The 24931-nt window shown below is 43.8% G+C and overlaps 1 protein-coding gene across 3 annotated transcripts in view; it reads right to left on the bottom strand.

The window, feature by feature from the left end:
- The window catches only part of MIA2 (MIA SH3 domain ER export factor 2), a 194700-nt gene that overhangs the window by 112641 nt on the left and 57128 nt on the right, over positions 1 to 24931 (bottom strand). For all 3 annotated transcript variants that reach the window (XR_004540132.1, XM_033952217.1, XM_033952218.1), the window contains exons 6-9: positions 24559 to 24662; positions 6478 to 6609; positions 4927 to 4948; positions 3777 to 3865 (exon numbers count right to left, since the gene is read on the bottom strand). Coding sequence is in view for 2 of the 3 variants with exons in the window: in XM_033952217.1 (XP_033808108.1) it covers positions 3777 to 3865; positions 4927 to 4948; positions 6478 to 6609; positions 24559 to 24662 (347 nt within the window). In the remaining variant the exon portion in view is untranslated. The remainder of the gene's footprint in view (positions 1 to 3776; positions 3866 to 4926; positions 4949 to 6477; positions 6610 to 24558; positions 24663 to 24931) is intronic.

Raw genomic sequence — 24931 nt, 5'->3', positions numbered from 1 at the left:
ACTTGAGGAAAGAGAAGATGTTGGAAGGCCTTGAGGGCATAAAACGTCGCTCTGAGTTCCAGGAAATTGATGTGATGCTTCATTTCCTGGGCAGTCCAAAGTCCTTGAGTTTGGAATTCGTTCAAATGAGCTCCCCAGGCATAAGGGGAGGCATCGGTGGTGACGACAAGTTGATGAGGAGGTAGATGGAACAGAAGACCTCTGGAGAGATTTGAGGATATCAACCACCATTGCAGAGACTGACGAAGAGACGATGTCACAGATATGTGTCGTGAGCAGGGATCCGTCGCTTGGGACCACTGGGTAGCTAGGGTCCATTGAGGAGTGCGCAGGTGAAGACATGCAAAGGGTGTGACATGAACTGTGGAGGCCATGTGACCCAAGAGTATCATCATTTGCTTGGCAGAGATGGAACGTTGTGGAAGTACCTGCTGACATAGAGACTGAAGAGTTTGAAGACGGTTGGACGGCAGGAACGCTCTCATGAGGATTGTGTCCAGCACCGCTCCAAAGAATTGAAGTCTCTGAGTGGGGATGAGATGAGATTTGGGTAGATTGATCTCGAACCCCAGAAGTTGTAGAAACAGGATGGTTTGGTTGGTGGCCAGAAGTACTGTCTGAGATGAATTGGCCTTGATTAACCAATCGTCCAGGTAAGGAAAGACTTGAAGGTGGTGAGAGCGTAGAAAGGCAGCCACCACAATCAGACATTTGGTGAATACTCTTGGAGAGGAGGCAAGACCGAAGTGCAGCACCTTGTATTGGTAATGACAATGATGGATCATGAAGCGGAGGTACTGTCTGGAGGCCAGATTGACCGGTATGTGAGTATATGCCTCTTTGAGATTGAGGGAGCATAGCCAGTCGCCCTGATTGAGAAGAGGGTAAAGAGTGGCCAGAGAAAGCATTCTGAATTTCTCTTTGACCAAGTATTTGTTGAGATCGCGAAGATCTAGGATGGGTCTGAGATCTCCTGTTTTTTTGGGGACTAGAAAATAACGAGAGTAGAATCCCTGTCCCTGCTGATCTAGAGGAACCTCCTCTATGGCGTTCAGAAGGAGGAGGGATTGAACCTCTTGAAGAAGGAGGGAAGACTGAGGAGTGTTCAAAGCAGACTCTTTTGGCAGACTTTGGGTAGGCAGAGTCTGAAAGTTGAGAGAGTAGCCGTGGCGGATGATGTTGAGGACCCACTGATCCGAGGTGATATTTTCCCAACGGCTTATGTAATGAGCAAGGCGTCCTCCTATGGGCTGCGGAAGATGGGCAGATGGTAGAATACTGGCTATGTCCTGGAGAACCAAGTCAAAAGGGTTGGGAGGACTTTTGTGGAGGAGGAGGCTTCACCTGTTGTTGCTGTTGTGCTGGTCTAGGGTTTTGCCTCTGTTGTTGCCGCTGACGCCGGGGTTGTTGAGGGGCCGGTGGCAAAGGACGAGCCACAAATCGGCGTTGGTAGGCCGATTGCTGCCGAAAAGGTGGGGTCTTCTTCTTTGTTTTGAGGAGAGTATCCCACCTAGTCTCATGAGCTGAGAGCTTTTGGGTAGTGGAGTCCATGGATTCTCCAAACAGCTCATCACCCAGGCAAGGCGCATTAGCCAGTCGATCTTGATGATTGACATCAAGTTCTGAAACCCTGAGCCATGCCAGACGACGCATGGCCACCGACATAGCCGTGGCTCGAGAGGTCAGCTCAAAGGTGTCATAGATCGACCTGACCATGAATTTACGAAGTTGTAAAAGTGATGAAGAAGTTTGGCGAAAGGCAGATCTTTTGCGGTCAGGGAGGTACTTTTCAAAAGCTGACAAATTCTGAATGAGATGCTTAAGATAGAATGAAAAATGGAAAGCATAATTCCCTGATCTATTAGCTAGCATCGCATTCTGATACAACCTCTTGCCAAACTTATCCATGGCCTTACCTTCTCTGCCAGGAGGGACCGAGGCGTACACACTAGCTCCCGTGGATTTCTTTAAAGTGGATTCCACCAAGAGAGACTCATGAGGGAGTTGTGGTTTGTCAAAGCCAGGAATGGGGATGACCTTATATAAGGAGTCCAGTTTGCGAGGGGCTCCTGGGATGGTCAAAGGCGTCTCCAGATTTTTGTAAAAAGTCTCTCTTAATATATCATGGAGAGGCAATTTTAGAAATTCCCTTGGAGGCTGTTCAAAATCCAGTGCATCGAGAAACGCCTTGGGTTTTTTGGATTCAGCCTCCAAGGGAATAGAGAGAGAGTCACACATCTCTTTGAGAAAAGAGGTGAAAGAGGTTGCATCAGGCTTAGAGGACGGATCTAAAACAGAAGGATCCTCGTCTGCCGATGAACACTCCCCCTCAGAGAGAAGAGGCTCTTCGGAGTCACCCCACAGATCAGGATCCCTTACTTGGAAGCTGCGATCTCGGGACTCCGGTGTGGAGGGTTCCAGGTGTCGAGTTTTGTGTGTCGACTTACCCGACCTCTGGGAAACGGTACCGGGAGATGTTATGGGTTGTGCCGGTGCCAAAGTTTGCACAGCCTGGTGTAAGGACCTCGGTTCCGGTGCTAAGATCGGCATGGATACCGACGAAGCCGAATGTACCGGTACCGACAGAGTGGATGCAGATAAAAGAGGTTGCTCCACTGCCGGTACCGGTGGCTCAGACCGGACCGGGACTGAAAGGTTTGGTTTCAAAAGAGCAGGAAGGAGCTGCTGTAATTGCTCCTTGAGCTGCACCTGCAGGACGGCGGCAATTCGCTCATCCAGCGAAGGCACCGGCACCGCTTTTTTCTTCTGCGGTACCTTCGGTGCCGCTCTACACTCCGAAGAGGAACCCGAGGTCGAGGGGCTCACCTCAATCGGTGCGGAGCACTTCCGCGGGCGCCTCGAGGTCGGCAGGACTGGGCTCGTTGCTACTGAGACCAGAGGACGCTCCAGCGGGGAAGGCTTCTTAGCCGGCTTACCTGGAGGATGCCACGCCGGCGCAGTGTCGACAAGGTAGGTGCCGACTGCGTCGGGGCCGATGTCGGGGTCGGTGCCGCCGAATCCAACATATCGGTACCAAACAATAACCGCTGTTGGATCTGTCGGTTTTTTAAGGTTCTCTTTTTTAGAGTGGCACAGCGGGTGCAGGTGGACGCCCGATGGTCAGGACCCAGGCACTGTAAGCACCAGTTGTGTGGGTCGGTGAGAGAAATGGGCCTCGCGCACCGCTGGCACTTCTTAAACCCGGGTTGTGGGGGCATGAACGTAAAGACGGCTTCTGCCAAATCGAAGGCCGAGGCCTCGATGGTGGCAGCAGGCCCCGCCGGGGCAAAACCGAAAAAAGAAGAAAAAAGAAAATTCTTTTTTTAATATGAAAATAAGAAAAAAAGGAAATAAAATTTCCAGAAAGGTTTACGCGAGCAGGAAGACGAACGAGGAAAAAGTTTTCAACAGCCGTTGAAAGTGCGTCTTCTTAGCTCCGCGGAAACTAAGAAACTGGGGACCGCGCGCCTCTGTCGGGCGGGAAGGCACTCGCGCGTGCGCGGTGCGGCCTACTAGAACTTTCCAAGTTCTTAGAGTGCAATCACTCTAAAATTGTCCGTACCGGGGCTCCGTCGGTGCCGTCACCCATCAGTCAAGAATATGCTGCCTGCTTGTCCTGGGATAATAAGGTTTATATGAGGCACTGGAAAAAAAATAATATAATAACTCAGATCTTACAATTTGAAACCTAGTGAAAAAAGTAAACTGTCAAATGAGAAACTGATTATTAAGGAAACTGAGCAAAACAAAAAATAAAGACTAGACTGAAAGAATACCTGTTGCTTGCAGAGGCTGAGCTTCTCTAGAATACTGCATTTCTCTTCTACTAGTTCAGCAACCTTAGTGGCAAGTTGCCTCTCTCTTCCTGAAAATAATAATTTTGATATCTATTTAAAACAAAACACAAACTGAGTTATATACTTGAAGCTGACAATATAATGATAATTAAGGATGGAGAGAAAGAGAGAGAATTTGAGTCTAAATTCAAAATCACAATGCTGGCCCCCTCCCAAGTCCAAATGATCTTGTTCTAGGCGTTTGGGACTTAAGACAAATTTTTGGTTGAAAATGTGGTATAAAGATAGACGTACTGGCAGTCTGGATGATTAATGGCCTGGACATCCAGAGAGATGGTTTTGGGGGAAAAAAATAATATTCTAGATGTATTTTTCAAGAATGGACATTTTACCACTGCCGACTTTGAGCATCTAGCACCATACGTCTGAAATGGACTTAGATGTTTCTTTTGATTATGCGCCTCTACATGGTTTACATTCAGGCACTGAAGTATTTTCCTTATCTGTCCCCATGGGCTCAAATTCTATCTAAGGTAGCTGGGGCAATGGGAGATTAAGGGCTCCTTTTACTAAGGTGCGCTAGCATTTTTAGCGCATGCAGGAAATTACCACACGCTACGCTTCTAGAACTAATGCCAGCTCAATGCTGGCGTTAAGGTCTAGCCAGTGCGGCAATGTAGCGTGCGTTCAAGCCCTAACGCGGCTTAGTAAAAGGAGCCCTCAGTGACTTTCCCTGGGTCACAAGGAGCAATGTAGGATAAATGACTAAAATATTGCCATTTACAATCATTCCTGGCTGCTCCTTTTGGAATTACCCCCAGACTGTTTATGGTGTGCAATGTTAGCTCTGTAAGGAATATAAAACATGGAAGCTAGATATGTTTTATCATTAGACTATCCACTGTTTTTGAAGCTCACGTAAACTATAATAAGTACATATTAAATCTTGTTGATTGCACTTCTAGGACAATTTCATAAGAATTTGTTTTTGCCAGTTATTTAATTCAGATCCAAGTATGTAGCTTAATGAGTGAACTGCTTATAAAGAACAAAGCACATCCCCCAAGTGAACACAAGCAATCTACCAGTCATTAAGAAAAGACCCATAACAGAAAAAAAAAACACTTACCTACATAAAGTCGGCTTTTAATCTGGGGGGGGGGAAAAAAAAAATCTGAGAAATTACTTCTAGCAGATGTATATATTTTAAACACAGTTCTAAATAAATAGCTGATCCCTCCCATCCCAATCTCCCCCCATACCACTGACTGTTTTTCTTACCGGAGAGTAGTTATCTTCCCACCTATGACTCATTAAATTTTACCTACCTCCCACACAGTAACAACATCATCTTCCATTTCCCCTCTAACAAAAGTTCTCATTATAAACTATACTACAAGCTAGCCATTTACTACTGGGTACAAGGCAAGTAAAGGAGAGAGGTCACCCTGTAGCAGATATCCTTCAATAGTTTTTTAAGCTTTATGTCTATTGCAAAAAGTTTTTGCAATTTCCACAAGTAATGAACAAACATTCAACTTATTAAAAAAAAATGAGATACAGAGCAATTAGTAATAAATCTAACCCCCTCTTTTACTAATGTGTGCTAACTGGTTAGCGCGTACTAATCAAATTAGCGCATGCTAAACGCTAATGCGTCCACAGACTGACACGAACGTGTTAGCGATTAGCATGCGCTAATCGGTTAGAGCACCTTAGTAAAAGAGGGCCTTAATTTAGAAGAAAAAAAACCCAATTAGGAGATAATATCTCCTCCTCGTCCCTAATAAAGGGGGGATCAAATAACAATTTATGAGATCATTACAAAAACAAAATAATCAAAATTAAAACTAAAACAGCAAGCGACCTATGAACTCACCCTAGCAATAAACTTCCATATTGAATAACATTACAAATTTTAGGTATGCAAGAAGGCAAGGTAGCCAAAGAAGGTAAGAGGTGTGCAAACTGAAGGAAAAGTCTCTTTGGTGCTAGAGTAGATCTGCTTTATTTTAGCAGCACCCATGAAGACTACCATATTTAAATTCTAGATGAAATGAACGTTTGGAAATCAGGTGACAAAAAAGGGAGCCAAGCATATATATTTTGCAGGCAAGCTCTATCAGATCGTGGTCTCTTTAAGATTCAGACACCAATTCTTTGTACTGTAGTTGAAATTATCCTGCTAGGAGAGATGGTGAAGTATCCATCTGGTATCAAATATCAGACAATGAAGGAGGAAATATTTTAAGAAATTGTGATTAGTACTCCATAAAACTAGGGGAAAAAAATCTAAAAATAAGGCTATGGATAAATATAATAAATTAATGTTTGAGGATTCTAAAGCATAAGCAGAGGTTATGGGGAAGAATTAACACAACCAAAATAAATAAATATGAGCTGGAACAAAAGAACTAAAGACAAGCCAGTTTATAAGAAGCAGATATGCAGGATAACATGAGTTTGTGAATGAAAAATCAAATGTCTACAATTTAAAATTTTAAAAAGGGAGAGAAGATGTCTAATCTAATCAAAAGCACCTTCCTAAGCATAGCCCATATTTGTATCCAGCTCCATGCTAATTTTAAGACTACAGTATCAAATTATTTAAGGTGTAACAGAAAATACTATTGGATGAGTTCATCCCTGCTTTCTTATAGTAAATGTGCTAAATACTTACTGACTGACAGGTTCTGCAGATAAATAATAATACTGTAAATAATCCAACAATGACAGCACAAAACACCATTTCCCAGGGAAATTCATTCTGACCAAGGTCTGGTTTTAGGTCTTCAGGAAATGCTTCCATTAGCTACAGAGAGAATGACAAAACTTATCAATCTACTGAGCAGTAAATAAAGCAGTTTACATACAGAAAGGTGAAAGCTGTCCTAGTACATCACATTTTCAAAAAATATATACACATGTACTGGGGCAAACTGTATTGTGGAGAGCATAGTTGCAATCTTGAACTAATTATGAATGTATTATCTGTAAAATTACATTACATTACAATAGGGATTTCTGTTCCGCCATTACCTTGCAGTTCAAGGTGGATTACAAAAGAATTATCAAGCAAGTATTACAACAAGAACTTACAAAAAAAAAAAAGAAAGAAAGAAATTTGGTCATTTTCAAAGAGAGTAAGAAATGAGTATGGTTATTTGTTTGGGGTAGTTGGCTTTAGTGAGAGGTGGTGTTTGAAACTTGCGGTGTTATTTCATTTTTCAGGGATTTCTTGAAGAGTATGGTCTTTATTTCTTTTCTAAAAGTTTGTAGTCTAGGGATGCCGTCAGTAGATTGGCGATTTGGTTGTTTAGTTTGGCTGTTTGAGTGGCTAGGAGGCCATCATATAGTTTTTTTCCATTTGATCTCCTTAACTGGGGGGTATGAGAATGGGGTGTGAGTTTTCCTATGTCTGGTTGAGGTGTTGTGGATGAGGTGGCTATTCAGGTAGTTTGGACTGTCTCCGTATAAAGTCTTAAATAGTAGACAGTAGAATTTAAATTGTATTCTTGCTGGGATTGGAAGCCAATGCGATTTGAGATATGCTTCACATGTAGCATTCTTGAACAGATATTGCATGTCAAATATTTCTACTTTCTCCACTTAGCATTAAAATTGTCAAATGTAGAGACAAAGCAAAAAAAAAAAAAAAAACACCATTTAACTTACTTGTATTGAAACTGAAAAATTAATTGATGCAAAATTAACACATTCGGCATAGGGGTAAGCAAATTAAACAGATATTTACTAGGGCTGCAAGTTAATCACAGTTAACTCTGCAATTAATGCATTAATTAATCACGATTTTAAAATGATGTTTGTTGCAGCATCTCCTGTCTCCAGACATCTCTTCCACTCCCAACCCCTGTCCTTGGCATGATCTAGCATCTATCCCTTCACCCACAATTCAGCATTACCAGCCCCCGGCACTGGTCTATGTTAAAGATGGTCTTCTGTTGCTCTAGGGCAGTGGCAGCAGCGGCATTGCACATTTGCTGCCTACAGCCTGGTCTGAAGCTTTCCATTTAACCAGTCCTGCCCATGCAAAAATAGGAAGTAATGTCAGAGGAGGCAGGATGGGCTAGAGAGAAAACTTTGGAGCACCCTATGTGCAACACTGCCACTGCCGGAGACCAACAGAAAATCACCTTTAAGGAAGGCAAGCGGGGGGGGGGGGTGAGGAAGACACCAAATTATGAGTAGAGAGAGGAGAGTGACCAGCTAGCAGAATGGAAGAGCCACCAGTATAATCTATGACCAAGATGAGAATGTGGAGATGGGGAGGGAGGGAGATTATCAGACTTTAATGAAATGGAAGGGGTATGGGATTTGATATACCACCTTTTTGTGGCTATGTATTATGTACAAGTTATTTTGTAACTAAGGTAATGGAGGATTTCCCAGAGTCACAAGAAACTGCAGTGGGAAATAAATAAATAATATACATTTACTTGTGCATTTAAATGGGCTTTTTTTGTCATTTTAAATGTTTTAGCAAATTGCAAGAAAATAAAATAAAGCAATAAATGAGAAACTTCTCATCAAGCAAAGTAGCCCACATCGTGGAGGACATATTTTGGAATAAAAACAAAACAACCAAACCTGAAGCACATTAAACAGGAAAAATTATTACTCAGCTTTAGTTTGAAGAAAACTATACAGATGACTAGGATCCAATATATCTATCTATCTATCTATCTATCTATCTATCTATATATATATCTGAATTATATTCAAACATTACCAAACAAGAAAAAAATGACCTGATTCTATAAATGGTGCCTACTGAGTTAGTCACCTAACTTACCCCCTCCTCCTTTTTCAAAACCACGAAAGTGGTTTTTAGTTCCAGCTGCCGCACTGAATGCTCTGCGTTGCTCCCGACGCAAATAAAGTTCCTGTGAGCATCAGGAACAATGCAGAGCATTCAGCACACCAGCCTGCACTAAAAAGCAATGTTACTTACCGTAACAGTTGTTATCCAGGGACAGCAGGCAGCTATTCTCACTAGTGGGTGACGTCATCCAACGGAGCCCCGATGCGGACATCTCATAAGCATACTTGCTTGTAGAAACTTTAGAAATTTCAAGTGCCTTCCCGCCCGATGCACCGGGTGCGTCTCCTCAGTTCAGATAGCTAGCAGAGAAGCCAACCCAGGGGAGGTGGGTGGGACTTGAGAATAGCTGCCTGCTGTTATTCTCTGGATAACAACTGTTATGGTAAGCAACATTGCTTTATCCCAGGACAAGCAGGCAGGTATTCTCACTAGTGGGTGACCTCCAAGCTAACCACAATGGGATGGTGGGAGAGTTGGCAACTTAGGAGAATAAATTTTGTTTTTTTTTAGAAAAAAACAAGAAAACGCAACACGAACCAACGATAATGAGCAAACGAACCCAAAACCGCAGACTCAGAAGGCACAAGTGAAGGTACTTCGCGCAGAGAGTCGAAGACGGACTTCTCGGCTCCGCGGAAAAGTAAGAACTGAGGAGACGCGCCCGGTGCATTGGGTGGGAAGGCACTCGCGCATGCGCGGTGCGGGCAACTCGAAACTTCTAAAGTTTCTACAAGCAAGTATGCTTGTGAGATGTTCGCATCGGGGCTCCATTGGATGACGTCACCCACTAGTGAGAATAATTGCCTGCTTGTCCTGGGATAAAACGCTTTTGTGGTTTTATAAAAGGGAGGGTTAATTTTTCTTTTAATTAGCGCTTTAATTGAAAGAGCCATTAAAAAACAATTTTAAATAATTAATTTGCCAGTAGATGCCATATAGAAGTCTACACCAAAATGCCTACCCAAAAAGCAGGCATGGTTAGGAGCAGAATTTGGACATAGTTTGAGTTAGATGCTAGTATTTCAGGCCAAGAAAACCCTGGCCTAATACCCAAGTGCCTAACGGCTCCTTTTTCTAAACTGCGCTAGCAAGCGCTACAGTGCCACGTGCACTAGACGCTAACGCCTTCATAGAGCTGGTGTTAGTTTTTTTGTGTAGCGTGGGGGGTTAGTGCGCGTTAATCTGCAGCGTACGCTAAAAACGCTAGAGCAGCTTAGTAAAAGGAGCCCTAAGTTTTTGATGCCTAGCAGTGCCTAACTCAAGTTAGGCGCTGCTATGCACAACTTTATAAATGGCGCCTAACTTGGTCATGCTTTGCGAGTTCTCCTGCCCTATGTTGCTGTAACGCATTGCAGTTCCTCCTCCTGACGAAGGAAACGAAACTCGAGTCAAGGGGCTCAAAGCATAGTTTGTATGGAGTTACTTTAAAGTTCACAGGCGTCATTCCAGCATTGCCACGTTTATCAGGGACCAGCTGACCTCCAAAGAATAAGCAGAGAAAGAGTAAACACATAACAACAGTCAGATAAGTTTATATTATTTATTTAATTTATCCATTTTGTTATTAGCTTTGCACATAGGGCGACTTTAACTCTTCCAGGCAGTCGAGACGATGAAACACCATGATGGTCCCAACGGCAATACCAGTTTGGTTTCACATTAACTATCACGGTTGCGGGTCTGAGTATTTCATAAAAAATAAAAAAATATTCTATATTCATGTTAAGTTAATACTGTGATTATATGTGTTATAGTAATCAGCATCTCAGTGATATATATTAAATTATCCCAATAGTTTGCTTATAGCCTAACTTTGAATGACATGCAATAGGTGCTGTTTTCCTAAGCACCTATCAATTTAAGTGCTGTTTATAGAATCAGGCCCAAATGGCCAAATTCTATAAATGACGTTGAGCCAGGAGGTGCCTAGATCACGCTTACTGGAGTCTAACTCTATTGCATTAATCAGCTTTAATTGGTGCAGTAATTGAATACAACATTTTAAACCAATTAAAAATACTTAAAAAAAAAAAAGTAAGCCGGAAAAGCACCTACAGCATTGAGACTAGCGGTACTTAAAATCAAAGTGGGCGCGTTTAGAGGCAGAGATGACCTTAGGTGTCACTAAGCATCGTTAGGCACAATTTTCCCAAGAAACTTAGGTGCCGGAAATGTAGGCCTTTAAAACCCTGGCCTACATTACCGGCGCCTACAGTTTTTCTTAGGCACCAGTAGCCGTAATTCTGTTAATAGCACCATTTTTCTAGGTGCCTGGCCGATTTAGGCGTCATTTACAGAATCCAGGCCAAAGTGCCTCCAACCATCAAGACCCTACATTTTAGATGAAAAAAGATCTTTCGCTGTAACCGAGTAGTCTGGAGATATTTGGAAACAAACAAATGGTTTGACCACACAGAAGGGCATCACTTAAAAAAAAAAAAAAAAGATTTTAGAACTAACATCCTTTAGATGAACTTAGCAAAACCATCAGTGTAGCTCTTTTCAAAATATTTTTCCTAGGAAGACTCCGTCAGATAAATCCAAACTGAAGATTTAAATATTCCGTATCTATTTCACATTCACCCTTCTGAGATCTCACATTCCTAGAATGAGAATACAGTATACACTTTTCAACCCTAACACCTCAAAACTCAATTGGACAATCAAAATTTTAATTGAAATGCAGCTCCAATATTGACACACAATCAGAGGCCGCCAACATGGGTGCCGGTTAGAGAATCTGGGGGTGTATATTTTGTATATCAATATTTGATACACTTTGCAAACAACTCTTTTTTGTTTTTAATAGTGGGACACTTTCTTTGCTATGTGCACAATGTAAAAAGGGAATAAGTTAACTAAAAAAATTCCTTTACAAAACCTTTAAAACCACAATTAGACCAAATAAATGCAAACCCTCCAGATACAAATGATAAAAAAAAAATTATCTCAATACTAAGCACATAAATTGCATCATACTGGGTCAGACCAAGGTCAATCAAGTCCAGCATCCTGTCTTTCAGTGGCCTATCCAGATCACAAGTTCCTGGCAGAAAAGCAAGGAGTAGATAGATCCATTACCATTTGTTCAAATCCAGATATGTGTTATAGCTTTCCCAAGTCTACATGGCTAAATATTTTTTTATGGACTTTTCCTCCAGGAACTTTTTTAAACTCTTTTTAAGCCTAACTATGCTAACTGCCTTGACCACAGCCTCCAGCAACAAATCCACATCTTACTTGCATTTTGAGCAAGAAAAATATGCTCTCTGATTTAACTGTGCTACCTATTTTCCTGCAGTGTTCCTTCGTCTTTGTATTATGTGAAAAGAGCAAAACAACCATACCCTATTTACTTGTTCCAACTTACTCATGTTCTACAGACCTCTATTATATCTCCTTTCTTCTGCCTCTTCTCCAAGCTGATCTGCCCTAATCTGGTCAACTTTTCCTCCATTGGGAAGCCATTCCATCCCCTTCATCATTTAGGTTTCCTTTCTCTAGTTATGTGAGTTTTGAGATTGGTTGACCAAATGGCATACAGTACTGAAGATGCAGTCACTATAGACTTATAGTATATTCAAGCATTATGATATTCTATACTTGATTATCAATCCCTTTTGGAATAATTCTTAATATTCTATTTGCTTTTTTGACAGCCACCACACTATAAGCTGAAGATTTCAACACATTATCCAAAATGACTTCATAATGGCAGGCCTTCCCCTTTCTGGTGCATTCTGAGATGCACTGGGAGGGGCCTAAGACTCTGATTGGCCCAGGTGCCTAAGGTCCCTCCCACCTGGGTCAATTAGAGCCTTAGGTCCCTCTCAGTGCATCCCAGGATGCACCGGGAAGGAGAAGGCCTACATTATGAAGAGAGAGGCCTGCCAGCAGGAAGAAGTGGGTATCCCTCCCGCCAGATTGTCATTGAAGATAGGGGGTTGTTGGAGTGGGGTACAACAGGTTAGGGGGATGTCAGAGTGCGGTGCAATGGGGTCAGGGGATGTCTGGGTGGCATGCAAAGGGTTCAGGGGTGCCACTGCTTGGGGTGGAGTGTCAGGATTCGATGGGGCCTAGTGGCAGGAGAGAGTGGGCATCTCTCCTACCAATTTTTATACCAAGGCACAGGGGTGTGGGGGGGATGTCAGAGTGGGGGGGGATGCTGGGAGTTGTTGGAGGGGAGGGATATAGTGCAGGGGCTGGGGAATTGATGCCTTTGAGGAAGGAAGAGAGGAATCTCCCTGCCACTTCAGCTGATTCTGGCAGGGAGAATCCCCCATCGGCTGAGCCGGCAGGAATTCCTGAAATTGGCTCAGCTGACGGGGATTCACCTGCCACAATCAGCTAATGGCAAACTGTTCTGACAGGGTAGGACAATTGGGTACCACATCCGAACAGCTTGCTTTCATGTGGACATCTTTATATTTGGGAATGTCAATAAAAGATACATGTATTAAGGGATTAAACATATAGATAGTTTATTTTCCAAAAAAAAAAAAAAAGTTATACGTGTGGCAGTTTTGACAATGGACATTTTTATTACTGAATTTCTGGCTGTCTTTCTCAAAACGTCCACACTCTGACTTAGACATCCAATCGAAAATGTCCCTCCACGCCTTAGCATATCAGACAATATTAGAGTGCCCCAATCCCCTGACAAAAAATAATTTTGTATACAATGATACTGACTGTAACTAAAGTCATGTAATATATTGTGTAATTTGTCCTTGTGGAAAATATTACATAGGGCACACAAAAAGACCTATCAAATTAAGAATAGTTCAACATCTCAATATATGCCTTAAATTTGCTATTCAACAAAACAAAAAATAGGAACTATGGTACCAATTTTAACCTTTATGACCAAAGCGGTGCTCAGAACCGTGTAACGGTAAGAAACTCCCCTACTTAAATTTGAACATTTGTAGAGAGAACTAGCTACAAACTTGGAAAAGTAAAAAAATAAATACATTAAAAAAAACAAGCTGGCACTATATAACTATGGAATTTGTAGACTATACATATTACCACACACAGCCCTACAACCAGCTGATACCCACAAAATATTTGTAGGGCAAATAGCAAAACCCCCATCCCTGCTTAACCTCAATACTTATTCTACCTCACCAATCCACTGCACATGCCTCAGCCTCTCTCTTGCCCCAAGACCAGCTGTCTGCCACCAGTACAAGAGTTCTAGCTAGCATCTCTTTGCTCTCACAGTCCCACAGCTTTGCAAAGAGTACAAAGCCAAGTTCAAATCCCAGTATCCAGCCGTTGTGATCTTGGGACACTTAGGGCCAGATTCTGTATAGGACACTGAGAATCGGACACCAGCATCCATACAGAATTCTGTCTGCCCTAAGGGACAGATGCCCAACCCCGCCTACCGGTGCTGATAGAGAATCATGCCTGAATTCATGCAAGAATTCACGGGAGCCAGTAAGGAAGCCACTCAGCACCGAGCTGCAGCGCCAAATCGTGCACCTGCTCAGTGGCCAAAGAAACTCGTGGCAGCCGGTTAGCAGCACGGCAGGAACTCGGAAAGTTCACTCTTGCCTACTGCACCTCCACTGGGAATTGGCAGTAGAGATATGAGGCTAGGGCAGGGAGGGGAGCAGGAGGCAGAGCCTTGCGGCGGCGGAGGCCTGCAATAATTTTGGAAGGCGGTGTATTGTTGGCTTGAATATAAATTGGGAATTTTTTGGCCCCAAAATCCCGATTTATATTCGAGTATATACGGTATTTGTTAGAATTTAATACTATGTGTTGTTAATTATGTGTACATTTGAATTTATACAATTACAGCCCTTTTTATCAAGCTGCACAAGAGGTTTTTCGTGTGGGCCAATCCTCAAAGAAGTCCTATACTTATCTAGCCAGTTTGTGTTAAAAACTTATAGTGCAGCTTGCTAAAAGGGGGGGGGGGGGGTAATGCAGTTTATTCACTAAGGGCTCCTTTTACTAAATGGCGATAGAGATCTCTACTGCGGGCCGATAAGGTAAATACTCCGACACTCACAGGGATTCTATCAACATCGGAGCTTTTACTTCGTCAGCCCGTGGTAGAAACCTGTACCCAGGGGCAGCCCTATAATGAGGCCAACTAAGGCAGCAGCCTCTGGCGGCACTGTTGAGGAAGCAGCATTTTGCTGCTGGCCAGGCTACCTGCTGGTTGGCTCTGTCTGCCACTCCCTTTCCCAGCATCCCTTCTACCCCACAATCAGCATTTTTAGCAGGGCAGCTCTGTGAATTGCTACCACCGCCCAACAACTTTTACGACAAATTGAAGGTAGAGGCGAAGGGTGGAATGGGAAAGATGTTGACTGGGGGAGAAGGGTAAACGCGAAAGACAGTTAGAGCAGCCCTTGTCCCACCCCCATTTTAGACGCCAGTTCATCCCTTGCCTCAGGCAGCAGATTGCCTTGAGCCACTTCTACCTGTATTGCCATTTAGTAAAACCCAACATATTACTAATATAAAACGTATAATTAATATAAAACACAGTACAGTTTCCTTTGACCAACCCAAAGAAATCGTAAATCAAAATGCTAACTTTGTGTTCAATTTGAAAACTTTACTGGTATCCATGGTAGATTTGCTAATAAATCAAGAGGGTCAGGATCAAGGGTGGAAAACAACCCACTGTTTCCAAGGTTGAGGCTTTACTCTCCATCTAGCGTTTGACACGTTGCATATAAGCACGTTCTCCCAAAGATACAGTATCAGAATTTTTAACAAAGCATCTTAGGACTACATCTGGAGCAATGGAGAAAGATACGTTGCATACACTGTACTGCTTCTGGTTCTTATTACAACAAGCACCTGCAATGGGAAGCGATCAATCCAGCACAGCTGGAACTAGAATAAAAAACAGGGGGGGGGGTGGAGGAGGAGAGGAGGTGGTCTGGTCATGACCAAGCCACACGCATTGCACTCCCTTCACGCGCATTCAGGGACCCGGAACACCCCATCCCCCTCCTCCCGGGCGATCTGGCATCTCTCCCTTCCTCTTCGACTCTCCCCGGTCCAGCGTATCTGCTTTTCGCCTCCCCGTCCGCGGCCCGTCATCTCTACCGTATTTTCCAAATTCTTCCTCCCAGTCCTACCTCCAAACTTGCCTGTGAGGTTGCCGGTAGAAGCAGCAGTTCATACAGGTTGTTTGCCACCAGCCCCGAGGCTTCCCCTTCTCCGGCGTCCCACCCCCGACTCTGACGCAACTTTTTTTTCTCCGCCGCGTCCCGCCCTGTCTTGACAGAGGAAGTCGCGTCAAAGGAAAGGAAGTTGCGTCAGAGAAGGGCAGCTTTGGGGCCGGCGACTTAAAAAAATTAAGTTTGAAGGTAGAACGCGGATGAAAGGCCGAGAGACGCCAGACGTGGGTGGAGGTTTTGGCTTGTGAGAGAGAAAAAGACGAAACTCTAGGAAGGAGGGCTGGGGTTGGGGGTTTACTATCTGCAGCGTCTGGTTTGCCTCTTACTGCACTTTGAGGTACCATCGGGCTGGGAGACAGCACTCCAGGGGATCCTTTAGCGCAGGGGTAGGGAGCTCCAGTCCTGAGAGCCGTATTCCAGTCGGGTTTTCAGGATTTTCCCAATGAATATGCATGAGATCTATTTGCATGCACTGATTTCAATGCATATTCATTGAAGAAATCCTGAAAACCCGACTGGAATATGGCTCTCGAGGACTGGAGTTCCCTACCCCTGCTTTAGCGCTTTTTATTTTTATTTTATTTTTTTTTTAGGAATTGTCCAGGCTACGCCTGCAGGAAAAATGCAGCACCTTGGCCTTAGTGTACCTAGGCTTTGCATGTGTCCAGTAAAGAGTATCACGACTGGGTAAAACGAGTATCCCGATTCCCACGGACCTCACGGATTTAGACCTCACATCCTTAAAAATCTGCTTACCTCGGCGGTGAGTGGGATCCGTAAGGTCCGCGGGAGTTAAAAACGAGGATCTCTGCGGACCCCACGCCATGGCCGCTTTCTTTTTAAGGTCGTGCGCTTTAGCTCCACCGGATCCCTAGGTAGAAGATTTTGGGGGCACTGGGGTAAAGAAAAGCTGTACACAGCAACAGGAAAAGCTAGGATGAGACAGCAGGAAATCCATGCAGCACCAGCAATCCCAACCACAAACAGAAAAGAAACCAGCAATGGTAGAAGTTAAAACGTGGACCCCAACGGAACTAAATGTGCATGGCTTTAAAAAGAAAGGGTCCAAGGCGAGGGGTCCCCAGGAATCTTCATTTTTTTTTTTATCTCCAATGGACTTCACAGATCCTGCTGGAAGGGGTAAGATGAAGATACATGGGGTGAGCAGGATCTATGAGGTCTACAGGATCTAAACAAGGATCCCTGCGGACCCCATGCTACAGCTTCTTTCTTTTGAAGGTTGTACGGTAGAGATCCACAGGATCCTTGTTTTACCCAGTTCCACTTCTTGCTAGCCAGTGTTTAATAAAATTCAACTGTCGCATTTCAGCTCGGCTCCCCAGCGCATACCAAGACCGGGTTGCTGCCGTATTTGTCAGATTCGTTCCCCTGGGTCTTCTGCAAATCTCAGACAGGTACCCATATCCCAAGGGCACCCAGACATCCGCCAAACTCAATTGCAACTCTCTTCCTCCACAGCCATCCTCAAGTGAGCGACAGTCCAGGATGCACTGCCTGCCTGGTGGAGCAGGAAGGGCAGAAGAGAACCTTGGTACTGCATATTGGATTGGACTGGATAAATTTTATATACCGCTTATCACAAAGTATAAAAACATGGTAGTCTCTCGAACGTTGCCCAAATGTTCACCTGCCCTCAACAGCTATTATGATGTTCTAGAGACAGATTTTTATTATCGCCTTTTGCTGAACTGTAGGCATCTCTTCACCTGTTTATATTTACATACATCCCCTTCTGCTGTAGTTGCCAAGTTTGAGGCTGTTTTGTAGCAAATCTCATCACAGACTTGAATGCTACTAAAACAGAGGGAGAGGCACCTGTGCATTTTCTACACCATGATCTGATCTGGCTTGCTTCCTGGTGCACTAAATTATCCTGAAAAAAATAGCCCGAACAGGCCTTGACGGCAAAAACAACAATCCATCAAGTACTTTTTCTCCGTAACTGCAGCATTCAACAACACTACCAAATATTACCTAGTCCATTTGCACTACATGATAATCACCTTATCTGTGAAGACTCGACAAAGGCAGATTCGCCAAAACACTATCGGTGTCAAGTCGACCCATTCATTTTGTGCTGTTTACCAATAAAGCATCTTTTGGATTATCCACTGCTGAGCGATCAACATCTCTTTCCTGACGACTCCTCTATTTGGATTGCATTAAATTATCCCACAAGTGCATAGAGCACAACACTAGTCAGTACAGCCATTTTCCTAACCAATGAGCTTTATAAAGAGCACCCAGTATGCCTTCTGCATTCAAGTTTCAAGTTTATTCATATTATTTGATTGAACGCTTTACCAAATTACAAAGCGTTGTACAAAAGGTAAAAATATGATTTTAGAGAAATCACATATACATAATTCATTACCAGACCTACTTGGGTATTTGCTTTTTAAAGCCACGGGAAACAGTAGGAAAGAGGAGAGAAATACAATTTTAAAGAAAAAGTACATAAAAGGGAAGTACATAAGGAGGGTAGGAAGAAGAGGATTGCTGGCGGAGATGGGGTCGAATAAGAGAGCTATTAAAAGTCTTAATTTGGAGATGGCTGAAATCGTAAAGTATTACATCTTAGTTGGACATTGTATTTTCAGTTAAAGGCTTCTTTAAAAAGAAGGCACTTTAAACTACTCTTAAATTTCTGCAAATCTTGTTCGAGTCTTAGATATAAGGGAAGAGAATTCCAAGTCATTGGAGCAGTTACAGAAAAAATAGAAGCACGGCGTGTTCCGATAATTTTCAAGGAAGGAACATTAAGGGTAAACTGTGAAGTAGATCTAAGAACTCTCGATGAGCTCTGTGGAATCAAAAGCCTATCTATGCTGGGAGTTGTTGGAGGGGAGGGATATAGTGCAGGGGCTGGGGAATTGATGCCTTTGAGGAAGGAAGAGAGGAATCTCCCTGCCACTTCAGCTGATTCTGGCAGGGAGAATCCCCCATCGGCTGAGCCGGAAGGAATTCCTGAAATTGGCTCAGCTGATGGGGATTCACCTGCCACAATCAGCTAATGGCAAGCTGTTCTGACAGGGTAGGACAAATGGGTACCACATCCGAACAGCTTGCTTTCATGTGGACATCTTTATATTTGGGAATGTCAAAAAAAGATACACGTATTAAGGGATTAAACATATAGATAGTTTATTTTCACAAAAAAAAAAAAAGTTATACGTGTGGCAGTTTTGACAATGGACATTTTTATTACTGAATTTCTGGCTGTCTTTCTCAAAACGTCCACACTCTGACTTAGACATCCAATCAAAAATGTCCCTCCACGCCTTAGCATATCAGACAATATAAGAGTGCCCCAATCCCCTGACAAAAAATATTTTGTATACAATGATACTGACTGTAACTAAAGTCATGTAATATATTGTGTAATTTGTCCTTGTGGAAAATATTACATAGGGCACACAAAAAGACCTATCAAATTAAGAATAGTTCAACATCTCAATATATACCTTAAATTTGCTATTCAACAAAACAAAAAATAGGAACTATGGTACCAATTTTAACCTTTATGACCAAAGCGGTGCTCAGAACCGTGTAACGGTAAGAAACTCCCCTACTTAAATTTGAACATTTGTAGAGAGAACTAGCTACAAATTTGGAAAAGTAAAAAAATAAATACATTAAAAAAAACAAGCTGACACTATATAACTATGGAATTTGTAGACTATGCATATTACCACACACAACCCTACAACCAGCTGATACCCACAAAATATTTGTAGGGCAAATAGCAAAACCCCCATCCCTGCTTAACCCCAATACTTATTCTACCTCACCAATCCACTGCACATGCCTCAGCCTCTCTCTTGCCCCAAGACCAGCTGTCTGCTGCCAGTACCAAAGTCTTGAAGACTAGAAGAGCTATTTTATATGTAATCCTATATGTAACTGGCAACCAGTGAGCTTTTTGCAGTAATGGGGTGACAGTCTTATAATAACGAAACGTTGGATGGTCTCTGCTCTCACTAAATTTCTTTTCAAGAATTAAAAGCTGTGATTTCTAATTTCTAATTACTTTGTAACAAAAGTTAAAATTCACTAAACCAAAAAATAAAAGGGGCTGACAAAAAAAACTTCCAAAAGATGACTGGAGATTAGGAAATGGTCAAAGCCACATAGAATCAGAAGATCCAGAGCCTTTTCTTAAGCACAAACTTACTCCTTTTTTTTGCAATTTTAAAGCCTCCGTGAATAAAATAAATTTTGGAATTATATAGCTAACCCTTTTCAAACTTGAAATAAACCAGTATCGGGATTTAGAAAAAAAAGTGCTTGATCCAATCAGAGGAAGTCCTGGATCATTCTGCTTCCAAATGTAACTGGTCATGGTTTTGACTTTTACGCAGAGAAGATGGTATCACAGGTGGATTCATGACTATCAATCAAGGTCCCGATGCATTAAAGACAGCGATCATTGCTAAACTTGTTTTGACAGCTTTAGCGACGATCACATTTGCCGACCCGATTCTCATTCTCCAATTTGACCATGCAAATAAGCTCATTAATATTGAAATGCCATGTAAACTAGTAGAGCGATTGATGCTCTAACATGGCTTCCCGCTGCACAAAAAAAGTGATTGCTTTTAGTGATCCAAAAAGAGCGGCTGGTCTTGACCAGTCGCTTACCTGTTTAACTATAGTTTAGCCCTTTTTTTAATGGGCATAGATGCTGTGAATGTTACACGCACACAATATCTGCCCCATTAAAAGAAAAAAAGCACCCCTCCCGCCAATGACAGCCTTCCCCAACAAACCAGCACCAGGAAGTTACACCCCACCGCCTCTGCAGCAGCGAAAATGGCAGGAGGGATGCCTGCCATAGTGCCCTCCTGCCATTGTGATCCCACCTCCTGTGTGAGTAAAGATGGCAAAAGGGATGTCCACTCCCTCCTGCCATGCTGACTACCTCCCCCTGCGGCAGGGAAACAACAGGAGGGATACCCACTCCCTCGCCAGGTAATCTGACAACCATCCCCTATTTGCCTCTTCCTCCTTCCCCCCCCAAAAAAAAAAAGACAGGAGGGAAAGACAGTACCTCCACCTTCAAGGCCCGTGATCCAAAATGGTGGGACTTCCTGCCTCTGTGCATCATGTGATGCATGTGGAGGGGCCTTAGGCATTTGAGTCAATCAGGGCCCCAGGCTCCTCCCTCTATCTCATGTGATGCATAGGGAGGGACCTAAGGCATCTGAGCCAATCAGAGCCTTGGGCCCCTCCCCATGTATCACATGATGCACGAGGAGGGAATGCCCTCCATTTTGGATTAGTGAGCCTTGAAGGTGGAGGGACCCTGCTTCCATCTTCAAAAAAAGGTTTGAGGGAGGAGGTTCGAGGAGCATCCGGTGGCAGGAGGAAGTGGGCATCCCTCCTGCCTTTTTGGGGGGGGAAGGTAGGGAAGGTATTTACCAGTCCCTCCATCAGTCACCACCAATCCTGCCAGTCGCCTTTCAGCCTAGGACTTTGGACTCTGGGCTGCTTGTAGGGCCACTGCTGGTCCCTTACTCCTTGGCCTCTTGGGTCCCCACAGGTCCTGGACACTCTTCACTATTCCTTCTGGTAGTCGTCAAGCCTGAGCCCCTCCTGAACTCAAAAGCTCTTCCATTTCCAGTTACTCAGGCATCTTTTCCTGCACTCTCCCTGTCCCTGTCTTTTCCCAAACTTGTGCCCTGCCCTGCTGGATGTCAAGCTTGAGCCTCCTTTGGACTTCAAGCTGTACTGGACAGGCCAGTCTATCAAGCTTACAAAGAGCTAGGTCAAAACCAGCATTTCTTCCCTTGAGAGTTGCCTGGCTCCCACAGGTGCTTCTGCTTTGCTCAGGTAGGCCAGGGGGACTATGGAGTGGAGTGAGGGGGTCCTTGGGAGGGAGTGGGTGTGCCTGATGGGGGTATTGGAAGGGGAGCTTGTGGGAGGGGTGTGCATGGACTTGAGGGGGTATGTGGGTGGCTTCTAAAAAAAAAAAAAATGCTGTTAGGAGGGGTTGGATGTTTTAGGGATGCACAGGGTAGATGAGTCACACAGGGTGCAATTATAACTTGCTACAGTCCTGCCTTGGTGTATCCTACTGCTAAATGCAACAGCCTGAGAAACAAGAGAAGCCATGGTTCAAATCCTGCTTTTAACCATTGATCCTCGTGACCCTAGGCAGGGCAGGATTAATTCTTCGAGGGCCCCTAGGCACACAAATACACTGGGCTCCCTAAACCTACCCCCATTTATTTACCTGGTTTCTTATTTCTTTATTTCCATGCACAATATCTCCTCTGGGCATCATCTCTCTATTCTTTTCTTCCCGCAGCCCCCGCCTCCCACCCTATGGCTTGTATGCCTTCCTCTCTCTCCCCCTGTTGTTAGCATCTCTCCCAATTCACTCTCTCTGCCCCCTTCTCCACTGCCCTCCCCACAGTTCAGCAGCATCTCTCCTCCCTCCAGATCCAGCAGCAGCTCACCCTTCACCATCCTCCATGTCCAGTGTGGCAACTCCCCTGACCAGCAGAAGCAGTGCCCCCTTCTCCAACCAGCTCTCGCACCCCCTTCTCCTTTCACTCCTAACATCAGCAGCTCCCCCTTCATCATCCTCCATTTCCAGTACAGTGTGGCACCTCTCAATCCCACCCCCAACCAGCAAAGGCAGCTCTCCTTTTCCCCTAACCAGCTCTAGCTCTCCTTCCCCTGTTCACCCTACCAGCAACAGCTCCCCTTTCCATCTCCAACTAGTGGCAACAGCATCTTCCCTTACTCGGACTAGCAGCAGCTCAGTGTTTTAACTTGCCTGTAGCAGTGTTAGTAGCGTCAGCACAACAATTCACTTAGGCAGCTTTGGGTCATGCCTGCCTCTAAGGAAAGAGGAAGTTGCATCATCAGAGGCGGGCCTTGACTCAGCAAAAGTCCCAAGGCTGCTGTGAATCACTGCGCGGATGCTACTGGCACTGCTGCAGGCAAGTAGAATACTGAGAGCTGCTGGCAGGGGAGGGGAGGAAGCCACTTTAAGTCTGGAAGCTGGGAAGAGAGCCACTGCTATTCGACCGGGTTATGGGCAGGGGCAGGGAAGAAAAGAGGAAAGCAAAACGGCAGCTGTTGCACAGGAGGGAGAAGGAAGGAAGGAGGGAGGGAGACACATGGGTGCCCAGCTCACTGCTCTCCCCCTGACCTCGGGCCCAAGGCACATGCCTACTGGGCCTACCCTTTAATCTGGCCCTGACCCTGGGCAAATCATATCAACCTCTAGTGTCTCAGGTACAATTTAGATCAGTGGTTCCCAAACCCTGTCCTGGGGGACCCCCAGCCAGTCGGGTTTTCAAGATATCTCTAATGAATATGCATGAGAGAGATTTGCATACTTGTCGCTTCCATTATATGCAAATCTCTCTCATGCATATTCATTAGGGATATCTTGAAAACCCGACTGGCTGGGGGTCCCCCAGGACAGGGTTTGGGAACCACTGATTTAGACCATCAGTTCACCTAGGCAGGGACAAAACTTGTACACCTGGTTGTAACTTGCCTTGAGTTTAGATATGAAAAAGTGCATAATTCAGTCTAAAAATCCAAATCCACCCTTACATGTATCAAACAGCCTGATAGGAAAGCACGACACAACAAAGCTCCAGTTGGACTTCTTACAGAAATTCCACATTCACGGATGTCACTTTCAAAGTAAACACAGTGTTCTGCTCAGAGCCTCACCCATGTTAACTGCCTCTGGAGTCTAAACCAGCAGCCTTACAGCTGGGATCTCCCCCTATCCAACATGTCAGAGACGACAGGCCTCTAATGAGCATACTAGACCCAGGTAAGAAACTAAAAGAATGCTCCTGACTTAACCTAGATATTTTGTAATATGTTTTGGTTCACTGCTGCTCTGAAGTCTGAATGGCAGATACACTGGATGCTCCTGATGAAAAACACTAAGTACTAGCAAGAAGAACAAATCACTTTAAAAGTTTTAGAGATCACGTGTGCATTCTGCTTTTGAAAATGCAATAGCTACTTCAGGTTTTCGTTAAGGGTTACCATATGGCTCCAGAAAAAGGAGGATGGATTGAGACATCCGGGTTTTACTTCCATTGAAAGCAATGGAAGTAAAACCCAGACGTCTCAATCCATCCTCTTTTTTTCTGGAGCCATATGGTAACCCTAGTTATCTCACCACCAGCCATCTGGCCATGAGATTTTCCAAAATGCATTTTGCAAATCTGATTAAATACATGTAGTCGCCAATTTAAATCCCACTGCCATGATTACAAATTTGTAGAAACTAGAGCAGTTAGTATACAGTAAATGGAGCATCTCGTTATGGCTACGATCCAAGTACAATCTCTGAGCTGTGAACTGAGGATGGTCTTTTTTTATATTTTTTGACAGAGAATCTGTTCAATGCTGGGAGGCAAGGGAGGGCTTAATTACCTATCACTTGACCCTACTTATCATTGCCAAAGGTTTAAATGGTTTGTTAATCGGCTATGGATTTTTATTATCTGGCTTAATGCATGCTGCCAGTGATGTCTTCAAAAGTTTCACTTCTCAGGGGGCCTGTCTCTATGCAATGGCAGTGGTACAGTTATATTCCTAGGATCTAGTATTAATTAGATATCAAAATTTTGTGTTACCATGTATTCCCAATTAACAAATCACAGTAGAACTTAAGAGGTTATTTTGCAACCTTTCTCATCCAGGAAAACAGGAACTATTTATGACTTTTGCCTTTGCAGGTACTAAAATCATTACGTACCTTCTTTATACACGTAGCCACTGCTGATACTGCACCCATCACAAAACTGCAAATTTCAGGTGTCTTCAAATTCCGAAGCATCCACAATGTTGGCTCATCTTCCGCTTGACATAGAAAAAAATGCAACATAATATCACATTTTAATGGCTTCCATTCTGCAAAATTCCAGAGCTGCACGTTTGTCTCAATAGCCATCTTCCTGCTTTTAATATCGTAATGCAGAAATGCATGTTGTGGTTCGCTCAGGGAACATTCAGTTCAGTCCTTTAGAGTTTGTAGGATGGAGGCTGATTCCTGAAGCTGTGGTAACATGTTATAAAAACCTAGTCACTAGAACACCACAACTTCAGGAATCAGCCTCTCTATGAGATCA

The sequence above is a fragment of the Geotrypetes seraphini genome, chromosome 7, assembly GCF_902459505.1.
Source record: "Geotrypetes seraphini chromosome 7, aGeoSer1.1, whole genome shotgun sequence".
Taxonomy (NCBI): Eukaryota; Metazoa; Chordata; class Amphibia; order Gymnophiona; family Dermophiidae; genus Geotrypetes; species Geotrypetes seraphini.
Note: the sequence above shows the minus strand (reverse complement) of the source record. Positions and strands in the feature narration are given on the sequence as shown.